Below are 18,690 nucleotides of genomic sequence, written 5' to 3'. Positions count from 1 at the left end.
TTACCCTTTTAACCTAAAAGTAATCTTTTAACATCTGAGCCTCCAACGTCTTTTTTTTAACCATTTTGGCCCCTAACACTAACCCATCGATTTACTTTTAGGGGCCAAAAGGGTTTAAAAAAAGACGTTGTGAGTTCAAATGTTAAAAAAATTCTTTTTAGACTAAAAAGGTAAAAGTGATACAACCATAGGGGTCAAAATTGTAATTTACTCGAAAAAATAAAAATAAATGAGTTGGTACACAAAATTACCGGCGCGCACGTTAGCTTCACCCGATTATTATGATGTTTGGCATTTCTTCTTCGGTTGCCCGCCTGCCCGCTTTAACCTTTTTTCTACTGTTTTTCTCTTATTTTAAACGACCGCCGTCCCCGCCACACACCGGAATTCGAAACCCTAGAAATTGAAAAACAGATAATCGGAGATGCCTCGTGAAATAATAACACTTCAAGTTGGACAATGCGGGAACCAGATCGGTATGGAGTTCTGGAAACAACTTTGTCTGGAGCACGGTATCTCCAAAGACGGCATACTTGAAGATTTCGCTACTCAGGTCAACTATACTCTATCGTTGTTAAATTAAGCTTATTATGTTATTACATTTTAGGTTTAGTTCACAATTTGTGTTGTAAATGTAATCTAAAGTGGCGATCTCTATTTGTTGCTGTAATTGTTTGGATATTGTGTTAGGATAGATATCTCAACAGTTTTTATATCTTTGAACTAATTGTACTGGAGTTCCCTATCTGCTGCTACGAACCGTTGCAAGGTATGGGACTTGTCTCACATCGGTTGTATGGGCAACAAATGTGGGATTTATAGACCGAATTGGATCCCTCACAAACCATACTAGTCTTTTGGGATGAGTTCTCCTATTTGGGCTGTAACAACGTTACTCATTGGTATCTAGGAATGATGATGGCTTTGAGTCTTTGTTGGATTTATTATGGCCATTTGTAGGCCGCCTAACGAGCATATGAGGAATTGAAGTTTAAACTATGTATATGGGCCTATGGGGCACCTTACAAGTTCTCATTAGAGGGCTACTAACAACTAGGGGTGTGCATGGTTCGGTTCGGTTTTATGTAGGGCTGTAAACGAACCGAACGTTCAGCGAACAGTTCGTGAACCGTTCGGCGGGAAGTTCGTTTACATTCGTCCATTTAGTTAATGAACGAACATGAACACGAAATTCTGTTCGATTAGTTAAATGAACGAACACGAACAACTATATCATTCGTTCAATTGCGTTCATGAACGTTCGGTAACGTGTTCGTGAACATTCGTTTATGTTCGTTTGCTTATGTTGTTCATTAAATATTCTTTTAGCATTTATTTATTTTATCTAAACCTTTAATATTCCTTAATTCTTATTTATCTCATTACCCAAACAAATAAAATAGGAAACCCTACTTCCACCTTTCTTTCTTATTATTCACATCGAAAAATACAATTGAACTTTGTCAATTTTATCTGTGTTTGTCTGTGTTCGTGAACCGTTCATGAACACATTCATTTCCTTAACGAACGAACATGAACAAAAAATCTCGTTCGGTAAGTGTTCATGAACCGTTCGTGAACACAGAATATTCTTAACGAACGAACACGAACAAGGCCTTGTTCGTGTTCGTTTGGTTCGTTTACAGCCCTAGTTTCATGGTAAAACCGAAACTGTAACCGTAACTGAAATGTTCGGTTTTTGGTTATTGAAAACCATTCGGTTTTGGTTTTTTTGGTTTTAGCAACAGTTCGGTTCGGTTTTTGGAACAAAATTACGTAAGATTCAAAAATAAAAAGTATAATCCAAGCTTTAATAATCTTTCTTAGATGTTTACATTTAAGTTATTATGTTTAACCTTTTTAATTGATATCGTTCACATAAACCTAACTTCTAATCTATTTTTATGTTAATCCAAAGTTGTTATTACTTATTAAGACATTTTCTTGTTATCATACTTTGAAAATCATTTAACTTTTATGTTAAGTTTTGTTAATTCATGCAGGCAATGGATTAATCATTTTAAATAGAAATAAACAGGCTAATTTTTATTATTATAAATATTTAACATTCAAGAATAAAACTAATAATTCCTAAATCAATATATAACTAACATTAAAAAATTTATTTTATGGTTATTCGGTTTGGTTATTTTTCAGTTTTTTTGTGCGTTTTGGTTTTTTCGGTTTTTTGCTCACCCCTACTAACAACTTCTTACCACAGATTTGGTTAATCTAGACTCTAGATGTTGTCTTGGAAAGCTTTTGTTGTTTTGACATTTGGGAGTTGCAACTTGCAAGTAGGGCTGTAAACGAACCGAACGAACACGGACAAGGCCATGTTCGTGTTCGTTCGTTAATTAACATGTTTGCGAACTGTTCACGAACGCATACCGAACATACGTTTATGTTCATGTTCGTTCGTTAAGGAAATTCAGTTGTTCACGAACAGTTTGCTAAGCTAACCGAACGAAATTTTTTGTTCGTGTTCGTTCGTTAAGCTAATCGAACGAACATAAACGAACTTCCCGCCGAACGGTTCACGAACTGTTCGCTGAACGTTCGGTTCGTTTGCAGCCCTACTTGCAAGTAATGTCAAATGACTACATTACAGTTACACTTTGTATAGTGTATGAGAGCATGACTTTGAGTTTAACAGTTATAATCAAACCTTGTCTAATTACTTGCTTCATTTTAATACACTTGCTGCAGGGAGGTGACCGGAAAGATGTGTTTTTCTATCAAGCTGATGATCAACACTACATACCACGAGCATTGCTTATGGATTTGGAACCCAGAGTGATTAATGGAATCCAAACCGGTGAATACCGAAATCTTTATAATCACGAGAATATATTTACTTCAAAGGAAGGAGGCGGTGCAGGAAACAATTGGGCCAGCGGATATCATCAGGTCAGACAGTACCGTCTTGTGAACACACTTCGTTCTTCTATACAGTTAGAAAGTAATGAACTCTTATCACGATCCCAATGCAGGGTAAGAGTTTTGAGGAGGACCTGATGGACATGATTGATAGAGAAGCAGATGGAAGTGATAGTCTCGAAGGGTTTGTTTTATGTCATTCAATTGCCGGAGGAACTGGCTCAGGTCTTGACTAATTAGCTAATCTTACATCTCCACTATTAATAATGATTATCGAGTAATATGCCATTTCGTCCCTGAGGTTTGGCCAGTTTTGCGACTTTCATCCAAAGGTTTGTTTTTCGCATCTGGATCCAAAAGGTTTGAAATCTTGCCATTTTCATCTGGCTCGTTAACTCCATCCATTTTTCTTCGTTAAGTCAGGAGTATTTCCATCTTTTCTGTTAACTTAAAGTGCGGTTTGGCATTTTTCACTTTATGTACAAGCATTCAACATAATGTACGAGTATTCAAAAGACTGAATTGCCCTGGCTTTAAGTTAACTAAAAAGACGAAAATACCCCTGACTTAATGGAAAAAAACGGATGTGGTTAACGAGCTGGATGAAAACGGCAAGATTTTAAATCTTTTGAATCCAGATGTCAAAAAACAAACCTTTGGATGAAAGTAGCAAAACTGGCCAAACCTCAGGGACGAAAATGACATTTAACTCGTTTTTATTTCTAATGTATGCAAACTTTTGACATCAGCTATTTTCTAATACACAAACTTATGTAGGAATGGGTTCATACCTTTTGGAGACATTAAACGATCGCTACAGCAAAAAACTTGTACAAACATACAGTGTATTTCCTAACCAGAACGAGATAAGTGACGTCGTGGTCCAGCCGTACAATTCTCTTCTGACTCTCAAAAGACTTACGTTAAACGCCGACTGTGTTGTTGTTCTTGATAACACAGCACTTAATAGGATTGCGGTAGAACGTTTACATATACAAAATCCTTCTGTTTCTCAGACAAATTCTTTAGTTTCAACCGTAATGTCTGCCAGTACAACCACCTTAAGGTACCCCGGATATATGAACAATGATTTGGTTGGCCTTCTTGCTTCTTTGATCCCGACGCCTAGGTGCCACTTTCTTATGACAGGGTATACACCACTGACAGTAGAGCGCCAGGTCAGATCTTGAAATCTGTCGCATTATGTTTGAGAAAATGATTTTAATGCAATCTGATTTCTGTAATTTTTTTGTAGGCTAATATGATTCGCAAAACAACCGTACTAGATGTTATGAGACGACTTCTACAGGCAAGAACACTAGTAATTTTTTTTTTTATTTTTTTTCTGAAGCATGGATTGTTATATGTTTAATCAATTTTATATTTTGCAGACAAAGAATATAATGGTTTCGTCGCATGCAAGAACAAAAGCAGCTAGTCAAGCTAAGTATATATCAATACTGAATATTATTCAGGGTGAAGTTGATCCTACCCAGGTGAGTCAAAGCATCCTTTATGAATCTATGGTTTTATGATTCGAAACACTTACTTTGTGTTCTAACTTTCGAACACTTTTTTGTGGGTTCATTAGGTTCATGATAGTTTGCAGCGTATTCGTGAAAGAAAGCTTGTTAATTTCATTGAGTGGGGCCCTGCTAGCATTCAGGTATGTCTTTAATAGCAGTCTAAAGTGTATGGTAGCCTAATAATTTCCTTCTCTTTTATTTTGAAATTAATTTTTTGCCATCATATGTGAAACAGGTTGCTCTCTCAAGAAAGTCTCCGTATGTTCAAACTGCCCACAGGGTAAGACATTATAAATCTTGTGAAAATTAGTATATTCTTTAGAGTTAAATGCCATTTTAGTCCCTGTGGTTTGGGTCATTTTGCCAGTTTAGTCCAAAAGTTTCATTTTTAACCTATGGGTCCAAAAAGGTTTCACAGTTGCCATTTTAGTCCACTGGGTTAACTTCATCTAATTTTTCTGTTAACGAGAAGGCCAATTCGGTAATTTTGTATGTAATTCTGTTAACTAAAAGGGCAATTCAGCCATATAAAATGACCGAATTGATCTTCTCGTTAACAGAAAAAATGGGTGGAGTTAGCTCAGTGGACTAAAATGGCAACGGTGAAACCTTTTTGGACCCACAGGTTAAAAATGAAACCTTTGGACTAAACTGGCAAAATGGCCCAAACCACAGGGACTAAAATGGCATTTAACTCTTTATTATTTATTAATATTATTAATGGGTGTAATGATAAACTAATCGTATACATGTATCATGAGTTTTCAATATTTCATATAAGAATGAATATCATCGTCATCGTCATACTCAGTAAATCCCACCAATAGCAAAGCTAAGGTAGGGTCTGAGGAGGGTAAGAATGAATGAAACAATAAAAGTTTTGTGCTTTTATACTCTAGGTCAGCGGGCTCATGTTAGCAAGTTACACTGGAATCCGACATTTATTCTCTAAATGCTTGAGTCAATATTCTCTACTAAGAAAGCGGCAAGCTTTTCTTGACAAGTACAGGGATTTCCCGATGTTTAGTGTAAGTTATAATGTTTTATATTAATGTGTAATTACTGTATGCAATCACATACGTTTCATGAATTATTAAATATATGCACTTCGATTTTTTTTGACTGTCCAGGACAACGATCTATCAGAGTTTGATGAGGCCAGAGATATAATTGAGAGTTTGGTTGATGAATATAAGGCTTGTGAATCTCCAGATTATATAAAATGGGGAATGGAGGTATACCATAATCATCATTTTTTTTAAAGATTTTGTAATATTATATTTGCTAACGGCTCGGCTCCACACGTGCTTCAGGATCCGGATCATATCCTAACAGGGGAAGGAAATGCTACGGGGACATTAGATCCTAAGCTAGCAATGTAAACATGGCAAGTATGAGACGTTCAATTTCTTTTGCTTACTACACGACTGTGTGATTGTAATTAAACATGTGTGATTGTATCTATCTGTTGAGAAACGGACCCGTTGCTGCAGTATGATTTTGAGTTACTTAGATAATACTTTTAGCATCGAAAAGTATGTATGTTGGGTGGGATATTAGCTTGAAATATTGAGAAAATGTGTTTTGGTCAGCACTATCTCATCTGGACTGGTTTTGTGGGTCCTTAATGTGCTGTATTTTTGGCATGGGGTTGGGTATGAGCCCATGTGGGTGTGGGTTAGGGTCAGGGTCAAGGTCAGGGCTGGTCATGTGCCAATGTTCTTTTGCATCATCCACCTTATCTACTTGTGTTTTGATTGGTAACTCTGTAACATTAATCTGAATGAGGCACATTTTTTGTTGCAGAAGGTTCAGTTTATCAATTATTGTTTGGAATTTGATGTGTTAAAAAGTTGACTTTGAATACTGGTGTCCTTTGTATATCTTTTTGTGGAACTATATCATACACTTTCTAATGCACATGGTACAAGTGTACAACCATTAAATGTGGCTTATTTTCGGTTTCTTTCTCATTTGATCTTTAATTTGTTTGGTCCGATTCCAACCATATACTTAGTATGTTAGGTCTGCTGAAAGTTTGGCGTAGTTGTAAACTTGTAGTTACTTGTAACTTTAATTAATATTGTAACTTCTAGCAACCAATAGGCGCAAATATGTTTTAACTAATCTAAGAATGGACCAATCTTGATTGATTTTTTTATCGGAAATGCCATTTTATCATTTAATCCTAAAGTTCTATTTATATAGAAAATGGAATAATACCAAGGGTGAAGTAATCTTACAAAAATCCTCTAAATTTAAGAAGTGTAAAAACACAATGGACCGTAAATATAACAAAATGTTGAGGAAAAAGACACAAGGAGTCGCAAAAAAGACACAACATCAAATAAAAGATATAATGATATAAACAAAAATTCTAAAAATCTACAAGCTATAAATCCAATAGTGAAAACCTAAAATCTTATATTGTAGAGTTTGATAAAACGGTTTCAATGCCACTTGAATGAGATCAATCAACGTCTGTTTGATATCCTTCTTACGTCTTCTTATTTCTATGAGACTTTGTATTTGATCCTAACCCATAATATAAATACTTAAAACTAATTTTATGATGATTTTTAAATTCTCAAAGGGGTTCAATTTGAATCACCACAATGTATTTTGGGAGGGTTTTACAACATTGCGACAAGCGTTGTAATCTTTCTTGTAAATCAAAATGTTTTTTAGTTATAGTTTTTCTTGGAACCGCGACTTTCTTGTGTTAGGCCATCGCACTTCTTAAATTGGAGAGCCTCGTTGCTACACTCCGGCCAGACTATAATGTCTTAACAGGGCTCATGCTGGCTTCAGAGTTTGGCGTGGGCGTTCCTTCGGGAAACATACCGCCGACTGCCACTTGACAGACGTGTCATCACAAGAGCTAAACACTCTCTGGCGTAACACACGGTGGGACAAAAACCCGGATGTACTCCAGATAGAACCTAACACCTATGTAAGGAGACTAGACCTATCTATCATCGCCTAATCCACCAAAATGACACAAGTGAGACAAGTGAGGATTAAATTTGGATCTCTAATAGAACAAAAGCTCCCGACCACTAGGCCTAAAAGTGTTTGAAATTATTTTTATAAATTTTTGGAGGTTACCCACATGCTAAACCAAACTTGGCCCACTAGAGTTGGTCCAATCGTAGCAAGACACAAAGTAAACTTAACCTCTTATTTTGAAAAGGATCTCTTCTTTCAACTCCCATAAGATCTCTTTCTCCCTCTCGATGCTACATACACACGTGTTGTGCTTAATACCTCTTAATAATACATAGGTGGTCCCTGAGGCTATGGCCTCCACACTCAACATTGTTGTTAAGAGGGCTGAAAGAGCGTCCTCTATAGCACATTAGCAAGGAATGTTTCATAGCTTCAGTTACATTGTCCGCACGACTTGGTATGTTACGCAAATAGTAACAAAATGAGAATGCCTTTAACACACTTATACTTCAATCTATGTCTAAGAAGTGTCCCACCCTTAAAAAAAAAAATCTGAAAACCTCAACGCTTCCTCGCGTTGTTTGAAAAAACATCTGAAAACACCATCTCCCTTGACGGATAGGCAAAGACGATGTGAGTACTAATTAATTGTCAGAAAAATGATTAACGAGGTGATAGTGATGTAGAATAACCATTAGTTTGTCTCGATTAACTCTGTTAATAAAAGACGAGTTAAAGTGATTAACCATCTCTAAATTGAGAAATTCTTAAAACGATTCACCTCTGAGAGACACCCATGACCCAACCATGAATGACTTCACTAGCAACTGCGCTAAGCCCCTCCGGCCGACCATTTTAAAAAATCGGTTAGTAAAATAAACTGAAATTAAATAATAGAATCTAATAGATATAGACGCGGGCTAAATGTACACCCTAACACATATACGACCCCTATACTTATGTACGAGTCGTATACTAGTAAGGAAATCTCAAACTGTGTTTGGTTATGCAAGTATATGACCCATATACACGACTCACATATATGTATCATGTCGTCTACATGTCGGCCTTTATTGTGTGACATGAATGAATACGGACCGTTTAGCCATATACAACTCATACATAAACCGTATAAAAGTCATATATAAGGGTGTAAGGAGTGGTTAAACACTTTGGAGTGATAAACTAAAAAACCGGCCAATCAGAGCGCGCCATGTCAATCAGTGAAAAGTGTTTAAACTTTGGTGAAAAGTGTTGGCAATGGTTTAGATATTTGATAAAGTGGTAAACTTTTTTTTTTTTTAAAAAAAAGGAAAAAGTGTGATTGGTTGAGAGATGAAATGGACCCCACCCACACACCCCCTATCTCTTTCCTTCCTCCCTTACCGATTCGGCATGCCACCACCGATTTGGCAAACTTTGGTGATTAAACACATGTTGGCAGTGGTGTTTACCGATTGGTAAAGGGGTTTGCCACCCTTTACCGATCACCACACCGTACACCCTAAGGTGTAAAAAATGATGTGTTTGATAAACGTGTTTGAACCCGCCGGCACATTGTTTTAGCCCTCCAATTGTGGTTAGATCCAACCCAACACAGTGAACACACCAACCAACTTGTTTATATTTATTTATTTATTTATTTATTTATTTATTTATTTATTTAATATTTTTCTGTCGTGACCGGTTACCGGAAAGCCCCGTCCCCCCTGTCTTCTTCTTCTTCTCCCCATATATAAACACCACCCCTGCCAAAATGCAAACACCCACTCTCACACACACACACACACATTTCCAACTCTAGGGTTTCGATCTGTGTGTTTGTTTTCCATTTTGCATTGAGTAATGGCGGTGATTCGACCTCTATCGGTGGCAATGGCGGTGATGCTAGCGGTATTGTTGAGCATTGTTTCTCCATGCGTTGAGGCCCAATCATTCGCACCTGCTCCTGCTCCTACTAGCGACGGTAAACTATTAATTTCTGATATAATACACATTCATGTAGTTTTAGTTTAATTTAATTATTCTGCTGTTTTTGTAAGATCTGATCTCTGTTTCTTCATTGTATATTAAAGAAAACAAACATTAGGTCTTTTGTGTGATTTTGAACTAATTCATATATTTATTGTGAGATTAATTGTTTGGCAATGTTGCATTTCATTTACTATAGTCACAAGTTAATAAAATTCTTATGTGAATGAATCAAATGTTATTATATATATAGAATCAGGATAAAATGAAAACTTAATTGAGTTGTGAGAATTTTGAGAACTCGGGTTTACCAAGGTATTTTCAAAAAACAGAATTTCCAAAAAAAAACAACTTTAAAAAAAATGGCCGTAAATGCTGATGTCATCAGCTTTTTACCGCAGCTGTAAGGGGCCGTATTTTTTTTTACGGCTGTCTTTGTAACATTTTAATCGAGGGGTGTGAAAAAAATGGGGGCAAAACTCGCACAGGAATACCAAGTTCTCTAAGTTTTCACAACTCGTAGGAGTTTTCCCCTGATCCGAATCCTATATATATTACTATATTAAACTTTATTGTAGCTTTTAGGTGGTTAAATGTAGTTAGGGGATAAAGATGGTTCATTTAAGTGCACATACAAACACATGTGATGGTCACAACCAATTATTCATGGAACAAGATAATTGGAGTTTGTGAGTTTTACCAACATTAGTTAGGTATCTTTGGCTGCATATTTGAATGGTGAATGATGGAAATTGCATTTGTTTGTGTTGTAGGGACTTCTATTGACCAGGGCGTTGCTTATGCGTTGATGATCGTGGCGTTACTTTTAACCTACCTCATCCATCCCTTGGACGCCTTTCCGTATGGGCTATTTTGAATCTCCTTGTTAGTAGATCAAGAGACGGGTTTGATTAATATTACTTAGCGTTGATGTAATGATAATTTAGTAGTTGTTTCTTTATCATTGTTGCCCCTAACAAGTATCAATCTACCTACTTTGCCGTCATCTAACGTGTGTATTTTATCTAGTTAGGCTACAGAATCATATCGTCAAAGTCTTTAAATCTGGATTTTATTTAGATTTACAACTAGATTAGTTTTCACATGGTTGATGTCTTCTGTTATAGAGGGCGTACTTCACGACTTCATAAAAAGATACTACAATCCCCACTGATGGGCCTGCACGTGCGACACGTGGACTGACTCCTGTGAATAGTCCCTTTATTCCTCCATCCCTGTTCCATCATCATAACCACGCGTCTTGTCAAATTCGTGATCAATGAATATAAAAACTGAAATCGATAAAGTGGACATATAATACATACCGCCATATCTCAACCAGTGTTTGTCTTGTGGTCATTGTCAATGCTCGGACACGATCTTTCTGAAAGCGTGAGTCAAACAACACATTACTACATGAACACAAATTGGAGTAAACATGTTTTACGGTTAATTTGGTTATGGGTACCTCTATTTGACGGCGTGTTTTTGCAACATCTAAAGGACATGTAGTGGCCCCCGCAAGGCTTCCTGCAACAAACCCCGCTGAAAAGTTTGCACCGAGAATTGAAGCAAGGCTACTTTCATTATCAGACATGCGTAGTAATCCTCTCCTGACCTGCGGGAACGATAACCCAATAATGGTTACACTTTTGACCCTTTTTTGCATCCTTAGGTGCTCTTAAGTCATAAGGAACCAAAAAACGGAACTTTATAGTTTATAGCTTACAAGTCTTACCGGTTCAAGAGTAGCCCAGCAAACAGCAGAAAAAGGAACGTCACGCGATAGCTGTGCTCCAAGGCCAGTCCATAAAAATCGAAAGTTACTAAATGCTGCACAAGATTAATTAACGCCCAATTTATTGTAAATAAATATAATATAACTAGATTCGGCAATTTCAACCCATTGTGTTATAACGGGTCAAATACGTAAGCTTAAAACATTAGCTAAAAAAGAAACAGATCAAACTTCCAGTTTAAAACTCACTCCACAGTCAAGCGTTTACAACTTCCTATATTGTTTGTAATATTCAAGTTATTAAATCGGTTATATTTGTAATTACAGTAATAATTTATGAAATTAAAGCCAAAGAAAAGACTGGCGGGTCAACCAAACCCGTCATTACCTGTTGTCCGAGCCACCTATTTTGCCATGTAAACAAATAACTTACAGCTATGGAGTTTCTTTGTGCTTGTGTCTGCATACACAACTCCAACTAGTGTTTTCAACACTCCAGGAAGCTTTGTACCTTGTTGGCCATCTTTAAATGCCTATCACTCAACAACAGGAAATATTATTTATAATTTTTTTTACAACGGGTCACATGTTTTAAAACTAAGGCGTAACACTACCTGCATACGGGTTCTTGCAAGTTCAACCGGGTAACAAGTAACACAAGCCAAAGAACGGGCAACAGAACCCGCAACTAACGGCACATAAGGAGTCATACTTGGAGCATTTTTGTTAGTACTTTCTTCCATATAGTTTCTGAAAATGTCATAACAGGGCATGTAGATACCCACCTGGTAAAAAAGCATACAGCCACCATAAACATTCAACTATTAAAACCAAACAGCGAAAATTAACCAAAAGACTTACTGACTTACTGTAGGCACTGCCAATGCTAAACTCGCACCCGTCCCTCTCCAAAGTCGCGTAAATCCTTCCTGTACATATATATAAACTCCATTTTTGAAAAAAAAAACCAGTTGTATGCGGTAATAATGTAATATTCTAACTAGTTAATGCGGTAATATATTGGATATCGGTCAAGGACCGATATTTGAGATATTGGTTATCGCGCTGAGATATCGATAATTTTAGTACAATGGTAAATTTATATATATAGCAACTTAACACTAACAATTCAATATACTCTCCTACCATTAACAAATTAACCTTTTGCAACTTGCAAAACACAAACAATTGTAGCAAGAACTGACTAAGACTTAAAACACTAACAACCAACAATTAAGACTTAAAACACTAATAGCAACAATAAGAAGAAACACGAATGGTAGAACTAAGAAGAAAGGTACTGATATCGGGAAAATCGGTGATCTATCGGTCAAATATCAGTCAATATCGCCGATATTATCGGTATCGATATCAATAGTCTGACCGATATTTTGTAATAATATCTAGGTAGAGGACCGATAACCGATATATCACTGATGTATCGGTGATAAATCGTGATATTAACTACATAGGTAATGTTATCAGGTAATGTAAGACTGTAATCTCACAAACCTGTTGAATAACTTTGTGAAAGACATCTAGAGTGCCCTTATACTGAAAAGGCTGTGGGCTACAAGGCGGTTCACCGAGTAATGAACGGTAGCACGATGGAAAACATCTTGCAGCTGCTAACATCTGATGAACAAAATAATCAAACTTATATCAAACTTTCATCATTGCTAGCTAACTACATGACATCAAGATTTAAAAAAAAAAAAAAAAACTGAATGTACTGTGTTTGTTTCAAAGTGGCATGTAGAGTACAGATTCTGATATGGAACACCAGCAGCCTGAGCTTGCAATCTAGTCTGCAAAATTTAAGTAATTACAAAATAATTTGAACCAACTGATGATCAAATTGGGTTTTTATGTACCTTAGCGACATCGAGAGGGTTTACGATGATTGCGGATAGAAAGGCGGCACCCGCGGCTGATAATGCCCTCTCATATAGACTCAAATTGTAATCAGACGACGGTGAACTCATCTTTTCCAGTGAAAACAATATGCAGATCAAGTGTTTGATAAAATGCCACAAAGAAGAAAAGTGTGTTACTCAAATGGGTTTTGTTTGTATGGTGAAAGTGGTGTAAGGTATGCGTGTGATACAAGGGACCGGAGATTCGTAGCGTGGAACAAAAGCCGCCAACGTCAACTTATGAATATTCCAGAGATTTTGGCAACATTTATGTCATAAAGACAATAAAAGGTGTCTTTACATATGGTTTTTTTTTTTTTTTTTTGAACGGCAAATTTGGATCACTGACGGACCACTGGAGTATCATCGTGCCACCAGTGGAACCACCCGATCATATCCATCTCCACTAGGCTATAATGACTAAACACCAATTCAGGAGGAAACCCAAGAAATCTGGGAAAAAACCCCCCTTGTGAGACTCGAACTCATGACCTAATGGTCATAAGTCTTATCTCACCTCCAAGATGCCACTAGACTATAATGTCATGGGCACATATGGTTTTTTTTTGAAAAGAGAATTTCATTAACACAACTCGAAGCGCCCTCAAAGCAAGGACCTACGAGCGAACAAACAATACAACATCAATTCAAAGGGCAACAACACCATTTTTTCCAATCAACATCTTTGTATCTAGACCTATTACGAAACCAGAAATATGCCATCGATTTAACGCTCTCTACAATCTCTACGGCCTCCGTCTTTTGTTGTTGAAAATCCGATCATTGCGCTCGTTCCACATAATGCATAAAGTAGTGTAAACAATACCTCTAAAGATGTACCTCTTGTCGTTACATATGGTTGGTGAATAGTATTCTATTTTCTAATTTAAAAAACTTAATAAAAAATAAATCAATTCTTATCATGTCTTTCTATCTTCAGGCATGGGGTAAGATTTGTCAGCATCTTACGTTCTCTATACCTAGGGCTATAAACAAATCGAATTTTCAGCGAACAATTTGTAAAATTATAGGTGGGAAGTTCATTCATGTTTGTTCGTTTAATAAATGAACATGAACAAGAAATTTTGTTCAGTAAGTTAAACAAACGAACATAAAGAGATGTTGTGCTCATTCGTTTATGTTCATGAACGCTTGATGATATGTTTATTTATGTGTGTTCCTTTATGTTCGTTTGCATTCGTTAATTTAAAGTTTTTTTTTTATGTTGTATTTTTATTTTGTTGATTTTTGTTACTAAAAATTTGTGCTAATGATCGTCTGTTTGTGTTTGTTTACGTTCGGTAAATGTTCATGAACATTTTCATTCCTTAATAAACAAACATGAACAAGGTCTTATTCGTGTTCATTCTATTCGTTTACAGTCATATCTACACACCTTAGCAATAGCTTTGATATTTATGAAATTTACTGGGTATGCTTGTTGTTTGACTTCTAGCTTTGTATTTTTCCCAAACAAAATTTTGACAGCTAAAAGCATCTTAGTTCAAGGAGGGAAGATGAAAGCGGTAGGGCTGTAAACGAACCGAACGAATACGAACAAGACATTGTTCGTGTTCGTTTGTTAAGAAATATATGTGTTCACGAACTGTTCATGAACACTTACCGAACGAGATATTATGTTCGTGTTCGTTTGATAAGGAAATGAACTTTTTCATGTTCGTTTGTGTTTGTTTGTTAATTTTAGGCAACGAACGAAAATGAACGTTGATGAACACAAATGAGCACAAATGAGCACAAATTAATATTCATAAACACAAATGGAAACAAACGAACACAAACAAGAGTTTATGAGCAGAAGCTATAATATATTGACACTTATTACATATTTTATTTGTCAAAATTTTAAGGTACTTAAATAAAATATAAAAACTAAAAAAAAATAATGAACTATCGAACACGTTAGCAAACGTTTATGAACATAAACGAACGAACGACCTCTGTTCATGTTTGTTCATTTAACTAAACAAATGAAATTTCTTGTTCTTGTTCGTTTGTTTAATAAACGAACGAACACAAACGAACTTCTCACCAAACGGTTCACGAACTGTTCGCCTAACGTTTGGTTTGTTTGCAGCCCTAGAAAACGGTGTTTAGCAAAGCAAAATAATTAAAAGTTAATAAGTGTTGATTAACTGATATTTTTTAGTTAATACAATCCAGTTTGAAATAGCCAAAATTGAGAAATAAAATAGTGGATTTCTACCAAAATGACGATATAAATAACTAAATTATGAAAGAAAAATGATGATATTATGAAATCTAATAATGTGTAGCTTAAAGCCTCGAGCTTATATCAGCTAAAAAGTTTGGATGCTGGTCTAGACTCTTCGCCCTTCGGCGTCACATAAAGTTAAAAAGCCTTGTAACGATCATGGATCATCGAGTGTCTGGCCCATTTTTAGATTTTTTGAGCACTTTTTGTAGCGATTTCTTCCCATTAAAAAAAATAAATGAGACTATACTAATATTTCTTTTTTATACTTTTCTAGAATACTCACATTGGTTGGTTACAAACTACAAAATTTATATATTAAAAGCACTTAACATTTTAGTAATTAACAATTACCTGAATATTAATCTTATATAGACAAAGGTTTAGACTTTAGATATAGATTATGGTTGGAATGGTGGCCATCGAGCAGAAGAGTTAGGTTGAGGCAATGAAGGAAGAGAACCGGCAAGATCCTTACAAATGACCTTACTAGGTTGTGGAATGAGTGTTAGCGTGAGCGAAACCAATAAAGAAACAACCTTATGATGACTCTGTGAATAAAAAGTTCTCGTTTCACCACCTATTTCAAGCAGAGATTGCATGAAGAGGTACTTGGCCTCTTGCGTTGGTGATGATCTTATAGTATTCGCACGTTGGTAGTTACTACGTTTATAATGTATTCTTTTGTTAACAAACCTATTGAAATAAAAATATATAAAAAAAACAAAGATACAATCAACAAAAACAGTTGGAGGTAACAACATTCAGATTTCCCATTCATGATACAAGAAACAGTAAAACATATTTACTTATATATACTTCAAACTGTCATCTATAAAACTTAAACCATTATTTCCCATTCATCATTAAATCAAATTACACGAATACCATCTAAATCAAAACGGTTAATTAATCATGAACAGATATCCTAACTTAATAACTACTCATAAATATTAGTTCAATCACTTTGCACCCAAAGGATCTTCAAAGAAACTATCAACATCCCACACCGATGATTCGATAACATCATCCAAATCCGACAACAATTCCCTTGATTCCACGCCGATTTCATCCCTAAAATTAGTCTCTTCCAACATTACCGGATCAAACGGTATCTGAAAATCAAACAAATTACAATCGAAATTCGACTCATAATTAAAATAATCATTCGTAAACACGACTGCCTCATCCGATTCAGTCGGTTTCGGGGTCTCACACACCTCCTCTTTTTTACCACAACAAAAAACAGAGTCCTCTGTTTTATTGAACCGTAAAACAGAGTCCTCTGTTTTACCATAACAAAAAACAGAGTCCTTTGTTTTACCGTAACATAAAACAGAGTCCTCTGTTTTACCGTAACAAAAAACAGGGTCCTCTGTTTTACCAAACCGTAAAACAGAGGTCGGTGACGACAACTCCTTCCCAAGATCCTGCAACTCCTTCCCGGGACACTGATCAGTCACCGCAACCGCCACCGGAGTAATCACCGGCGCCACCGTCTCCGTAGGCGGTTGCAAAAAGTTCGTCTGAGCTTTCGACCCGCGTAATTCAATCGCTCTCCGATCGTAAACCAACGCGGCTTCCTCCGCGGTATCATACGTCCCCAACCACACCCTAACCCCCCGCCGCGGATCACGAATCTCCGCCGCCCACCGCCCCCACTGCCGCCGCCTCACCCCCCTAAACTTCCGGTCACCCACCACCGGTTCAATTTTCCGGCGACTCTGTTTTTTCTTCTCACTACAACATTTTGGTTCCAGTTGAATCACACTTACATATTTTTTAACTTTCCGGTGACCCGTGTAATAATCTTCATCGCTTGAAGAGTCGGTTGCATCACGATCAGTGACGGAAATGGTTACCATTTTGGATAAATTGTTATCTGATTGCTCTTTTGTGATGATGGTACGGTTAACTCTGTATTTAGAAGAAGGGTTTAAGAAATCTGGCTCCATTTTTACATGTGTATAAATGGAATTGAAGAAGGGTTTAAAGAATAGGATTATAAATCGCCTGAAAAGAAGGCAAAACGGTGGTGAGAGTGATTGTGGAGAAGTTCAATATGTTTGAGGTTTGAATGAGAGTAAATAGCAGGAGAAATGGTAGGAAGATTATGATTTTATTTGATTTAGTAGACTCCGTTTTGGGATTTTTTTTATATTTATAGTAAGATTTTATTTAATTGGAATTACTAATTAATGATGTTTTATATTTCTAAACTTATATATATAGTTAATAGTTAATTGCACCAAAAGTACCTAGGTTTTCGTCTCATCGTGTGTTACGTTGGAGAGTGTTAAGCTCTTGTGGTGGCACAACGGCCGTCAAGTGGCAGTCGGTGATACGGTTTTTGCGGGGGAATGCATAAGCCAAACTCTAAAGCCAGCGTGAGCTCGGTTAAGGCAACATAGTCTGGCTAAAATAGGACAACAAGGCTTTTTAATTTGTGTAACGCGGTAGTCTAATACAGGAAACTCGTCGTTATGTTACCAAACTTTTGGCATTTTACATTTAATATATATTAAATTACTGTAATTTTGATTTTATTTATTATGATAGTTAATGTTTCATTTATTTGCAGGGTTGCCTATTAAACTAGTAAAAATGTAAAATATAAAGTAGATGCTACAAATAGTAAAACTAGAGTGGTATGATAAGTCAATTTTCATTCTTTCGAGGATCTCTTTTACTACTTCCCTTGCTCACCAAGGCAATATTTTTTTTGCTCATGATTTATTTGCTTATCACAAACCTAATCGGATTTTTAAATAGACTGGTAGTTGGGATCCTTACCTACTTTTAATTAAATCTTAACAAGATTTTTTTCACTAATATTCTAAGTTTTACTTCTTAAAAGTCATAACACACATGTACATACATATATGTATGTGTACTTGTGTGTTTTATGTGTATGGTGAGAATCGAATACAAATGAAATTATTCTCAAGTGTACAAAGTAATTTCACCTATTGATGTTTCTTTTTTACTTGTTTTTTATTGAGGCAATTATAAAATTCTAAATAACCTAATGTTACAAATGTATGGTAAAAAAGAATAAGTTTTTTATTGTTGGTATTTGATAAATTTGGTTCTGTTATTTTTTTAAAATGTCACAAACTTTTATATAATTTATTATCTAAAAAAAGAGATAATTAAAAAAATAAGGGTGAGAAATCACCAGATAATGACACGTGTCCAAAAAAGATTTTTGTTTATTAGGGTGCACGGGGCGTAAGCGGGGAGCGGCTTCGGTGACCGTTGTCCCCGATCGGGAACACCGCCGCCATCAACGCGGGGACCCGAATCGGGGACTGATATCGGTGTGGAGTCACCGCTTTGTTTGCACGAAGATTGAGGAACGATAACTTTGCAACGGTCGGATTTTTAAATAAAAAAAAATTCACTTTTTTAAAACATATATAAATAACCATCCCATTCACCCAAGTCCCATTGTTGGGTGAGGAAGGTGAAGGTTCG

The 18,690-nt window shown here is 36.1% G+C and overlaps 4 protein-coding genes across 5 annotated transcripts; 2 read left to right on the top strand and 2 right to left on the bottom strand.

The window, feature by feature from the left end:
• Window positions 1-295: 295 nt before the first annotated feature.
• On the top strand, window positions 296-5,997 carry LOC110937609 (tubulin gamma-1 chain). Its single transcript, XM_022180053.2, has 11 exons — window positions 296-553; window positions 2,710-2,910; window positions 2,994-3,105; window positions 3,658-4,058; window positions 4,136-4,189; window positions 4,272-4,376; window positions 4,472-4,546; window positions 4,642-4,686; window positions 5,306-5,434; window positions 5,537-5,641; window positions 5,720-5,997. The coding sequence occupies exons 1-11, from the start codon at window positions 425-427 to the stop codon at window positions 5,786-5,788; spliced, it is 1,425 nt and encodes a 474-aa protein (XP_022035745.1). The 5' UTR covers window positions 296-424; the 3' UTR covers window positions 5,789-5,997.
• Window positions 5,998-9,116: 3,119 nt separating this feature from the next.
• Window positions 9,117-10,337, top strand: LOC110937612 (arabinogalactan protein 20). The gene is made up of 2 exons (XM_022180056.2): window positions 9,117-9,321; window positions 10,100-10,337. The coding sequence occupies exons 1-2, from the start codon at window positions 9,201-9,203 to the stop codon at window positions 10,201-10,203; spliced, it is 225 nt and encodes a 74-aa protein (XP_022035748.1). The 5' UTR covers window positions 9,117-9,200; the 3' UTR covers window positions 10,204-10,337.
• On the bottom strand, window positions 10,323-13,281 carry LOC110937610 (mitochondrial carrier protein MTM1). Of its 2 annotated transcripts, none has more exons than XM_022180055.2 (10): window positions 12,939-13,281; window positions 12,798-12,867; window positions 12,577-12,699; window positions 11,934-11,993; window positions 11,679-11,849; window positions 11,498-11,597; window positions 11,065-11,159; window positions 10,795-10,944; window positions 10,652-10,710; window positions 10,323-10,561 (listed from the first exon to the last, which is right to left on the bottom strand). In XM_022180055.2, the coding sequence occupies exons 1-10, from the start codon at window positions 12,947-12,949 to the stop codon at window positions 10,420-10,422; spliced, it is 981 nt and encodes a 326-aa protein (XP_022035747.1). In that variant the 5' UTR covers window positions 12,950-13,281; the 3' UTR covers window positions 10,323-10,419. The 2 variants fall into 2 exon arrangements, with proteins under 2 accessions (XP_022035747.1, XP_022035746.1); XM_022180054.2 differs by having other exon boundaries at window positions 12,798-12,872; window positions 12,939-13,280.
• Window positions 13,282-16,044: 2,763 nt separating this feature from the next.
• LOC110937613 (pathogenesis-related genes transcriptional activator PTI6) lies at window positions 16,045-17,323 on the bottom strand. Its single transcript, XM_022180057.2, has one exon. It carries the CDS (start codon window positions 17,166-17,168, stop codon window positions 16,176-16,178), a length of 993 nt encoding a protein of 330 aa, XP_022035749.1. The 5' UTR covers window positions 17,169-17,323; the 3' UTR covers window positions 16,045-16,175.
• Window positions 17,324-18,690: the final 1,367 nt, after the last annotated feature.

Source organism: Helianthus annuus, chromosome 4, assembly GCF_002127325.2.
Source record: "Helianthus annuus cultivar XRQ/B chromosome 4, HanXRQr2.0-SUNRISE, whole genome shotgun sequence".
Lineage (NCBI taxonomy): Eukaryota > Viridiplantae > Streptophyta > Magnoliopsida > Asterales > Asteraceae > Helianthus > Helianthus annuus.
The sequence above is the reverse complement of the archived record's forward strand: the minus strand, read 5'-3'. Positions and strand labels throughout refer to the sequence as shown.